The sequence below is a fragment of the Salvia hispanica genome, chromosome 1 (assembly GCF_023119035.1).
Source record: "Salvia hispanica cultivar TCC Black 2014 chromosome 1, UniMelb_Shisp_WGS_1.0, whole genome shotgun sequence".
Taxonomy (NCBI): domain Eukaryota; kingdom Viridiplantae; phylum Streptophyta; class Magnoliopsida; order Lamiales; family Lamiaceae; genus Salvia; species Salvia hispanica.
This window is the reverse complement of record NC_062965.1, coordinates 52,666,272-52,678,653: the sequence shown is the minus strand read 5'-3', so window position 1 is coordinate 52,678,653 and position 12,382 is coordinate 52,666,272. Positions and strand designations below refer to the sequence as shown.

The following is a 12,382-nucleotide window of genomic DNA, read 5'->3' as shown; positions in this document are numbered from 1 at the left end:
ATTAATTAATTAATTACTAACTATGAGTATAAAAAATAAATTATTTAATAGACAAATGAATTAGTAATGAGAAAATTGAATAAAATAATTTTATGATCTGTTGGGCAGTCAAACTATTATTAGTGTAGTTTATTATCAAAATGCGGATCCCACGAGTAGTAGTGGGATAAAACAAGAAACTATGGTAAGGGAAAAAATATCCTCCATAAAATGATTTTGGGAAACAATGTTAATTGAGATTTGAAAATATTAAAAAAAAAACATATTTAAGACGTAAAGAAGGTAAGTGAATTATTATCTTCTTCTTGGAAATGCATCACCTCCTCCTCGATTTCCACCATGGTATAATATGGAGTATATGAAAGGTAAAACTTGTAAAGAAAAGCAAACATCATTACACAAAGAGGTATGAGCTAGGGCTGGCAATTTTTGACACGACACGATAACACCCACGAACCGACACGAAATTAATGGGTTTGGGTCAGATCTTATCGTGTTCGTGTCCTTATCGGGTCGACCCATTAAGGACACGAAAATTTCGTGTCGTGTTCGTGTCGGGTTCGTGTTATCCGTTAACAATGCGTGTTCGTGTTATCCGTTAACACATAATATTTTAATACTATTATTCTTATTAACACATAATGTTTTAATAGTATTATTATTATTATTTTCATTTTTCAATACTTATTTTTGTGTCATTAATGGGTTCGTGTCGTGTTGACCCGAAACGGTTCGTGTCGTTAATGGGTTCGTGTCGTGTTCGTGTCTGAGGGTAGCGGGTCGTGTTCGTGTTCGTGTTTGAGGTTTTCTTAACGAGTCGTGTTCGTGTCGTTATCGTGTCGACACGATAACGACCCGACACACACGATTTGTCACCCCTAATATGAGCACAAGACTTGAATATAGCATTGTCTCAATACATAACAAATTTATTCTGTTGTTTCAATGGCTGTTGACTAAAACCTTTTTAGCTGATTATTAATATTTTAATATTACCCCAGATGAAAAAGTACCATGAGGTATTACTCCTAATAATAAACATGCACTTGTTTTTTTTCAATGATTAATGGAATGGGCTGAAGCTGTTAATAAAAGTTGGTCCATTATCTTTTATATTCTATCACAAGCCCAAAGACCAAGTCCCTTTCTATTTCATCAACTAGTATTACCCACGCGATTCATTTTTTTTTATTTAAACTTATATTATAATGTAAAATAATTTTAAAAATCTATAAAAATATCATTATATAAAATTTAAAATCATAAAAATATATAAAATTAAAAATAATTATTAAAAAATATATAATCAAACAAAGAAAAAAAATAACACACAAATATATTGATGGGTGATTTTGGAAAAAATATACATACATTATTATTAACATTATGATAGCTTAATTAAATTATTATTTACTTTAACTTCAATGTTTTCAGTTCAAAGCTGCTAGTATATTGAATTGGAACCGTAATTTTTTAAATTTCTCTTATTTTGCACTTTTCAGAATTTTGGAATTTGTATTAAAACATTTTTTTTTTCGTAATAGAGAAATACTAGCCAATTGAAATATAAAAATAAAATTTGAAATTTAATATGCAAATATGTTTAATATACACTTAAACTGGTCACGTATTGAATTATTTGCTAAAATAAATAATTAGACTAATATGTATCGATGTAATCAAATGCAAACTCTAAATAGAAATTAAATTTGAAGCAAATAAATCAATACAATATTTATATTTTTGCAGTGATGTTAATCCACTTTTAATATATTAGTAAAAATTTCATAATTATGATGTTTATTATCAAATTGATTACATTTACGATGTTAGCTCTATATTATAAATAATATTTTACCCAATTTTTGAGGAGATATTTTTATCGAATTGATTTTGAATTATAAATAATGTGTCACAATATATATTATTAATTCCAAATTACAATATCAATTTTTTCAATAATATAATTATTCACACACTAGTATTTAGGGGTGTGTCAATACAGCATCATTATACAGAAATTCGAATGAAATCCTTTTCTAAATAAACGTTGAACGGTAAATATATCATTATATTTTATTAATTAATCATCATAAATTTATCTTATTAAGGTAAAAATGTATAAAATGTGCAATTAAGGATGTGAAATTTATGCAAATTTACTAACTCAATTTCATGATTTAATCAGGAATCAAAATAAATGTCCAATAACAATCAATTTTTTTATATATCTTAAATTATTCACAATTTATTAGCTCGACATATTGATGTGAAAAATAAATGAAAGGCGACATCATTTAAGTGGATTGGACCTGGCCCATTCTTTTATTCAATTCTACTATATTAGAATAATTTGTTCAACACAAATAAAGAAAGTTATTGTTGTGTATATTAACTATTCATAAGGTAATAACTTCCATCAAATCCAACTTGCATTAGGTTGAAGCAAAATGCAAACCAGAATCCTCATTACTACATAACCAGAATAAACATAACCATATGCCGCTGCTCAGCCGCGCCTCCTTCCCACAGCCGCGGCTCATCTATAGTGAATGCTCAAGTTGTATAAATGGAATATACATTTTGAAATGAATCAGTGATACATATCTCGTCAATCATAAAATTAATTAAGTTGTATCCTTCGATTCCAATAAAATAATACTATCAACATTAGGCCCATTATTAAAACTCAGAGGCAAACGGACATTGTTATATGATCAATTCTAGTTAGTGGATACTACTATACTAATACAGGGGGCACATAATAAAATGTATGTGACATGTGATATACATCAGAAATAAATTAGTGAAATTGAGATTTTTTTTGATAATATTGATAGAAAAATTAAACAATCCATAAAAATATTCAAGCTTTCCTAGTTATTAGTGAACCTGTTGTTTCAAGAGCAATCAGAAAGGAGTAAGAGAGAGACTTTTATACAATTGGGAAGAAAATACACACAACAAACTAAAAGGAGTAAGAGACTTTGTATACAATTGGAAAGAAAATACACACAACAAACTATCTTTGGGAATCATATAATTAAATCAAACATGTTTTCCAATAAAATGCACTAAAAGAATCAAGAAAAGGGCATACTACATCAAGATGCTTAAAATCATATGCCATTCAAGATGTTCAGAGAGTAATATTTATAAAAATTTACAGTCAAAACGCTAGAAATTTTAACTAATCAAGAGTTATGCGTTTACAAACTTATTTCAAATGGGGTCCATGTTTCAATAGTGTACAAATTTTAGAGCTCAGAATATCTTGGATGAAGTTAGAATTAAACAACACATTTAATTTTCACATTTCAACAACCTATTTTTTCATAAAAGAGGCCTATGTTTTGTATGCGACTATAGTTTTTCATGTCTATCTCTCTCTTCTCTCATACACACAAACACACGCACACAAAAAAAAAAAAAAATAACAAAGCGAAGCGTTTCTTTTTCGTACACGTTTAGGAAAAATGATACTATATAATTATTAGAGTGGAGAAAGCTAAAAGCAAGAGAGAGAATAATATAAATAAGACTGGAACATATAAATGTTTGGAACGCGCCTCCCTCCCACAGCCGCGGCTCAGAGAGAGAAAAATGATACTATATAATTATTATGTTTATTTTTAATCATTAGTCTCACGCGACATCATATTATCAATTTTGTCCACCTTCAGTATATTTATTTTTTAAAATTATAAATTTAATATTAAGCTTATATTGTCATAACTAGACGTTATATAATAAATTAAAGCGAGAATGTACCATCTATTATGAGACGGTGGGAATATTTTATAGTGCAAGTAAAATCATCATTACATTAATTTATGGGGCAGTCGTTACGTAATTTGATGCATTTTTTTAAATTTGTGTTACATTAATTTGCCCTTTCATTATTTAAGGAAATTAATCACGATCCTTATAATCTTCTCTATAATTATTCTTCACATATTTATGTTAATTTTGTTTATACAAAAACGTACTCCTACCTAATCTTTTGATGAATGGTTTATTTAAATAAAAAATATGATGATGTTAAAAAGATATTAATAATAATTTATACAAATAGTTATATCTATATACACCTATATTTATATTCCATATTCAGCACCGCCGGACCTAATTCATCAGCCGATAGGTCCACAGCCCACCAAGAACATAAGACCACAATCCCAACAAATCTGACTCAACAAGATTGCAAGATTACGTTTAACATACCTCCAATATATCCCCAAATTCTGATTTACTATTTAAAATACGGTATACCGGAGTAACGATATGGTAACGGTGTTAAAAAATTATCATAACACAACTTTTGATACGATACGTTATGACATTCTTGGTGTGATATACCGTACCAATTTCAAAACAAATGTAACTCGGGATTATAATTTAATAAATCAAGATTGACTATTGTTTTACCTTTTTTTTTTTTTTTTTTGCGTTGAAAAATCATGAAATTTGAATAAATTTTGATTCGTTCTGCATTTAAAACTTAATCAGAAAATTCATTAAGTTTAAATTTGTTTGCAATTTGGTAATATTGATTTGATATGGTCATAGTCGAATGATAATATGTAGACATCATTGTGGGTGAATTAAAAAAAATCATCTATTCATACAAAAAATAACATTGTTCAATTAAAAAATATTTGTAATATAGGAGTATTACATATTGACCGATGAACTTTTTTGCCATTAACTAATTGCAATGAAATCCAAATTTTAGGAGATGGAAATATCCAGCACATGTTCTGTCCATCCTACATCTTATTTATGATTTTCATTGTATCTATATTCACGATGTTTATAGTATTGATTTTGGTTTTTAAACGAAACCATTTTTTTTTTGTCAAAAAATATACAAATTTTTTTAATCTTTTGCATTTTGACCTAAATTTTACGAGTAATCATTAAAATTTTTAATCTTTTGCATTTTGTGATATATGTAATGCATACATTATTTATTAACATATTTTGAGTTCCAGCTTAGTTTTTATTCATTTATTGGCAACGCACACATGTAACATATTAGATCATTGAGGCAAAAGTATTGTTTCGATATTAGAGTCTTGATTTAACTTTTTTTTTTCTTCCATTTTTGTATAACTTGAAAAAGATATTGTATATTAGTATATTTATTCTAAAATGTATGGTTATTGGATATTCAGAAGGTTGGTTTAATTCATTAACCTTATATATCTACACACATAATTGTAGTGTAAATTTGAATTGAGCTCTTTTGAGGGATAAATCAAAACAATCATGTAGATTGCTTTGAAGTTTCTCTTGCATGTGACCTTCATACTGGAAAAACACGAGCATTTAGCATACCTTAGCTTGGTGAAGGTCATAGATAATAGATTAACACTTTTTGTTAGGATTGACACTTTCAAAATTACATGGTAGTATAAGAATAAAAGGTCATTTTTAATGATATTTGACACTTCTAAGATGCCTGCACGGTGCAGATAGATCTAACGCCTCTCTTACTTCGTCCTCTCTCGTTTCTCCTACTTTTTTCTCTTTAATTTTTTTCACTCCTAAAAACATGTGCCCAAAAGATTTGCCTCACATGAAATAGGAAGGAGGGAGGATATACAATGCGATTTCAATTTGACGGTGATAAATAGTACTACATGCAAAAAATACTCCATCCGTTCCATATTATTGGAGTCATTTTGTCATTTTGGTGTGTTCCATAGTAGTGGAGTCATTTACCTTTTAGATAAAAGTTAACATATTTCGCCTCTCTTACTTTACTCCCTCTTACTTTATTCTTCATTTATTTAACTCGCTTAACACAATTTTTCTTAATCTAGGTGCCGAAAAGAAATGTCTCCACTACTGTGGAACAGAGGGAGTAATAAATTAGCCTCGACATTAAACACTTGGCTATAAAAACGTATGATAAGAGATACACACAATCGCCCTCGCTCGTTAAATAATTCTCTATAATGAAAATGTGAATTTGTGTTGTCTTTAATTTCATAAGATTGATTACAAGAACCGAATGTGAAAACATAAAACAATTTAATAGGACTGAAATTGCATGATCCTTATAACACTACAATTTATAAAATTGTAGTTTTCCCATATATGTTTTTTTTTATGTGCAATGTCTAAAAATAACATTCGCTGAACAGCCTCATGAACTCATATAAAACTTGGGTTATTTACGAAATTAATAGGGCGTAATCTATTAATTAAATGAATACGTAATTTTATTTATAGCTAATTGTTTATTTATTTCCAATCAGTGTCGCATTAGTTGTCAAGAGTTGCAAATCAGAGCCTGAAGATATATAAGAATAAGCTATACTTTTTTGTTTTAATAAATGTTTAGATTTAAAATTTCTTCTTTGCATAATAAATTCAATTACATTTACTATAAATCGGACATTGATATATAGTTCTACTTTTTACTAAACTTACAATGTTATACTTAAATAAGAGTTACTCAATTAATAAATTTATCACTGTCAACAACAAATTACTTTAATTAAACTATGATTACTTGTATGGATTAACATACGGAGTATTTGTTAAACGTAAAAATTTTACTGTCTATACAATATATAAAAAAGGGGAGTTTTGGAGAAATTTAGAAGATTGCTATTTAATTTTAAAAATTATATTAAATTAAATATATTTAATTTAAAGACCATTAAACGTGTAATTAAATCAAACATGTTTTCCTACAAAATGCTATAAAAGAATCAAGAAAAAGGGCGTACTTGCATTTAGGCAGGACCATGATAAAATGATTCAATTATGCACTTTTATTTGAAATCATCTCAGTATTTGCAGTGGTTATTCACGACAAGATGAACCTTTCTTCTTTTGAACTTTTTTCTTGACAAGATGAACATATATATCGTGTTATGTGAGTGATTTTATGTTGAAACATGCTCTGTCTTGAGTTGTCGAATCTCGAATATTTAAATTTTGTCTATTAATTTTTGTGTCTTTTAAAATTTCTTCATATAATTTGATTCTTTCAAACTAATTACACAAGAGACAAATATTAATATTTATTTAATAAAATAATAATATAATTCATGTAATTGTAAGAAATAATGTCATTAGATTTGAGCCACGAAATTAAGCTGGACAAATTAAAATCTATTTATCATATCAATATTCAAACTAAGCGAGGTTATAATCAATAGAAAGGCATCAAACAAAGCATGTAAAGGAAGTTATGGAAAACTATTAAAGTGCATAATATTTATGTCTATAACTACTAATCCAGCCCTTCACAATAGTTAGTCGGAATACCACTTATTCTCTATCTCATACTTGTGCAACTCCCACCATCTAATAAAACTAGAACCCGTGTCATAATGGACGAAGGGAGTGTGTTGAAAAATCATGACGTGCACGAGCTAATGCCACTTGGTCACAGGACACGACAGTCAGTTTCTGGAGAGCTTTAGCATTATTGATGACGTCCAAAGCCAGTTTCCGTTGCCAAGAAGAGCCAAAATATCCCGTGATTTCCATATATTTTACTGGCAACTTTGCCCCCAGTTGTTGTTCCAAATATCCTGGTGCGGATTTTAGATGTCGACACCCACTACACTCTGCAGCAGGAGTAGGTTGATCCAAGCCCTTCACTTCCCTACACCCCTCACACATTACATGTTGACCAATAAAGTCACACTTCCCTACACTCCTCGCACATTGCAGGTGCATCTCTTAGAAAAGGATTTCAACCGAGAAGAAAAGATGTGGAAGGGAAGGATTCATTTTTATTTCTATGTGTATTTTCTCTTAGAAAAGGATTTCCGGAGATACTGATTGCTGTCTTGTTGTCGCAGTATAGTCGACTACTTTGGGTAGGTGGAAAACTCATTTCTGAAAGTAACCTTCGTAGCCATAAGATTTCTGTTATGCCACTTTTTACTCCACGAAATTTATGGCGGCTAATCCAGCGCTGATGCCTCCCGTCGGTGGCGGCTCCTTCGATTCAGGTTTGAGGACTCCCGAATTGATGGCCTCTCTTCGAACAATTCCATACGCCTGTTTCACTGTTGGTAGAGGATCCTTGTTGATGATTTCCTTCTTGACAGCATCGTATTTGTGATCAAGGGCTCGCAGGAACTGGTACAATCAAAACCTTTGTTCTCTCTGGTTGTATTTCTCAATCTCCGTTGGGTAACTCATTGGATTCGGGTCTCGGGTGTCAATCATGATCCATAAGTCCTGAAACTTATTCCATAACTCCTCTAATGTCCGTGTTCCTTGTCTCATATCATATGCTTGTTGGTGCAGATCCCATATTTGGACAGGATCAGAACTGCTCCCGTTGTGACGGAAAATCCGTCCCATAGGTCTCTCGCCGTATCATACTGGGATACCTAGTTTACCAGGCTTGTCGCGAGGTTGTTAATGATCCAATTGAACACCAGATCATCCCGTTGTTGCCATTTTGCGTAGCCGGGATCCTCAATCGGGGGGGGGGGGTTTGAAACTCCAATTATGTGAGACGCCAAACCTTTTCCCCTGATTGCTCGTTTCATGAGGGTCATCCACAGGGGATAGACAACTCCATCCAGTTTGGTTTTCACGGAGACTTCCCCGAAATTCTCGGGGTGGTCGGGTTGAACAGGTTGAGTTGTTGCCGGTGGTGTTACCGACTTTCTTTCTGGTGGCATATCAAAGTTTTGTTTCATGAACTCCGCAAGTTGAGCAGGAAATTTGGGTGGAAAGCCTTTTTGGCTGTCCCCGGTTGAGGTTTTTTTGGGAGTTTCTGGTTTGGAATCTGACATGGTTTTGGTTGGTTGATTTGCAGGTTCTGGGTTAGAAAGGGTAAGGCTGAAGGCCGAGAAGGGTTAGGGACGATGATGATTCTGTTTCTGAGTCTCCATGGAAGTTTCTAATGTAGTTGAGAGGCGCAATAGTTGTAGTTGGTTGCGTATGCAAGATCGAATTTTGACAAGGAGCTCAGCAAGCACGAGTAGTTCAAAAGTTTCTTGAAAATTGAGTTTGGTAAGCTTCCGAATAATGCTTAGTTCGATGGAAGATCCAGTTGTCAAATTATAGAACATCAAAGAAATAAGGTTTATTGCGTTGCTAATCACAGTGGATTCAACTTCCCGAGCTTCTGATAAGGTTACATGCTTCAGTTTTGAGTGACCAACAATTGAGATGTTTTTCAAGTTGATAGATCTTCATCAAATCTCAAGCATTCAAGGGCAAGGCAATTGGAAATCAAAATCTCAAAATTTTGATCGGTCATTTTAATGTTTCTACGTAGATACAAATCTTTAAGGCAGTAAATACCATTTGTAGTTGGAAGTCTAAAAATTGGACCCTTATTATAAGAATGACAATGAATTGTACCCTTATTTCGATAGGGAACATGTAAACGAATTATTTCAGCTTTCTTAGTTGTGGCAAACTCAAACCACTTCTCAAAATTGCCACAATCTGGAATGGACAGATTGACCACCAACTCTTTTATTTGAGTGCCTCTATGTGAATCCAAGACATGATTGATCATACTTGCATACTTTGATTTTGTGTCAATCCCATCTCTATACTCTGGGAAATTGAGATGACTCATATAGGTACGGAGATATCGCCAATAAGTTGAAAGTATACAAGTCGAAGTAGCTTCTTTCAGAGTCAGTCGAGAGATTATAGATATCAGAATATCGCTAGGTAGTTGGCTGATTCTATCTTCACATGCGCAAGTCCAAGTAGCTTCATTCAATTGCAGTCGAGAGATTGATTCGCTGATACTATCTTCATGCAACATCTGCAATATTTCACATATTATAATTACTCTACATCCAATTAAAAACAAAAGCAGAAGATAAAAAAAAAAAAATCATCTGCAATAATTCACAGTTATTATAGTTACTCTATAATATTTAAAAAAGAATAAGAGAAAAAGAGACGCATAAAAATCTTCACTAAAAAAACATAAACATCAGTTTGATTGAGTAAAACATACCGTTTGCACGCTTGGTCTGCTACGTTTCGACGTAGATTTAGTGTACTCGAAGAAACAAAAATCGGTGAAAAAAACGATGGCTAAAAGGTGCAAATAGTAAGAGAGAGAGCAATTGTTTTTTCAATCGAAATAAAGAAAAATGGTTGTATTAATTGACCTTTTATAGGTATATTACATCTACTCTTTCCTTTCACAACATGGGAAAAAAAAACTATCTTTAATTGAATTAAATAGAAAAGGTTCTAAGAACCGTATGAATGGCAACCTTTCACAACATGGAAACAATAAACAATCCTAATTAAGGATGAAATACTTATAAAACACAAAAATAATTACCTAATCTAAAAAAAGTCCTATATTAGAAACTTATAATTTAAAGACTGGTAAATATTTGATAGAGAAATATTTACTCCATTAGTAATTTGCACTTTCATTATTTAAGGAAATTAATCATGATCCTTATAATCTTCTCTATAATTATTCTTCACATATTTATGTTAAATTTTTTCATACAAAAACGTACCTAATTTTTTGATGAATGGTTTATTTAAATAAAAATATGATGATGTTAAAAAGATATTAATAATAAATTACTAAAACAAATTTATAAATATCAAAAAAAAATATTGACTAATATATTTATTTACCAACATATTTCTATAAATATACAAATAGTTATATTTATATCCCCTATTACTTTCAATTTTATTTCTTTTATTTAACTATAGAATTTTCTTATTCACACTATTCAAATTCGAATAAATCAAATTTAATCTTGCCATATAGTGTCCATGGCCCATTCTTATGTTCAATATAATAATTTGTTCAACACAAATAAAGAAAGTTATTGGTATATATATTAAACTACTATTGACCAAGTAATAACATTCCATCAAATCCAAGTACTAGCATTTGTTGAAGCAAAATACAAACCATAAGCCTCATTACTACATAACCAGAATAAAAATAATAGGCTATTTCAGCACATAACCATAAATCCCACAAATAATATCCAAAGTAAAACCAAGACACATAACCAAAATAAAACAATCCATAACAAGATTCAAGCTTTCCTAGTTGACCTCCTAACTTTCCTCTCAGTAATCCCCACAGACTTCTCCATACTCAGAGCAGCAGCCATTGGGATTGGAGGCTTCTTGTTCTCCTTGTTAGTGCTCCTCAGCGAATACCTCGGGGTCCGTGCCTCCCGCCTCTCGGCCACCGGCGTGGTGGTAGCAGCAGCAGCTGCCACGGCCGCCTTCCTCCGGCTGTCGAACTTGGTGGCCTCCACCCTCTTCTTTGCAGACTCAACTCTAACACCAAGGTCATAGGCAGGCTTCTTCTCATACCCCTCAACTTCACCCTTTGCCTTTCTCTTGAAGAGCCTCTCATTTCTTCTTGCAGAGTACTCATCATACATCCTGCCCCTCTCAAACAGAGGGCTCCTTCGACCCCCGAGAGCACCTCCATCGTTGAACGAGGAGCTCCCTTTTGTTCCAAGCTCTTGGTGCACCATTTGTGCTAGGGCCCTTAGCTCACAAGAAATAGTGTGGTATTCGGGTCGAAGCCCGGACGACTGTTCCATGTCCCAGCTGCGGTTGGGAATCTGGGATTTTGTGAGTGAACCTGTGTTTCAAAAGCAATCAGAAAGGAGTTGTTCCAATAAAAGGCAATAAAAGAATCAAGAAAAAGGACATTGAGTTTAGGCAGAACCAAAATAAAATGATTCAATTGTGCACTTTTATTTGAAATCATCTCAGTATTTGCAGTTTTTATTCATGACAAGATGAACATTTCTTGTTTTGAACTTTTCCCCCTCATAACTATTGATCAAATCACACAGTTTCAGGGACAAATTCAAGAAAAATGATCGAATCAAATCAATAAACCACACTCCCTCACAGAAAACCTCAGCTTGGATTAAATTAAGAGTTTCACGAAAACATAAACCGATTCCTCTCTTATTAAACAATCGCACAAATTGATTACATACAAAACCTAAAAAAAGCATTCCAATAAACAAAATCCACAAATTCTTCGAAAATCACAAATTATCAGATAAATTAAAGAAGAAAACAGATCGTATCAAATGAATAACATCCCCACACTCACCGAGCTAAAACCACAGCTCGGATCGAAAAAATTATGCGTTTCTGCCTTTCAAAAACACAACACTAAATTCTTCATTAAACACAATCTCCTCTTAAACAATCGCACAAATCGACTACACACAAAAACCTAAAAAGCATTCCAAAAAAATACGAAATTCAACCAATTCTTCAAAAATCAACCTGGCGGAGTGCGGGCGACGTTGTCGGCGGCGGGCTGCAGAGGCTTGCGCCGTGAACGGAGGCGAATCGGAGACCTTGCGAGTGGCGGCTTAGCGCTTGACCTCAACATCATCTTTGAAAT

General features: G+C 32.2%; 1 protein-coding gene across 1 annotated transcript; it reads right to left on the bottom strand.

The window, feature by feature from the left end:
* Positions 1-10,805: 10,805 nt before the first annotated feature.
* Positions 10,806-12,382, bottom strand: LOC125200522 (the record flags this gene model as incomplete). The annotated part of the gene is made up of 2 exons (XM_048098158.1): positions 10,806-11,596; positions 12,262-12,382. Coding segments are annotated over 2 exons (684 nt in total), but the record flags the coding sequence as incomplete, so codon positions are not given.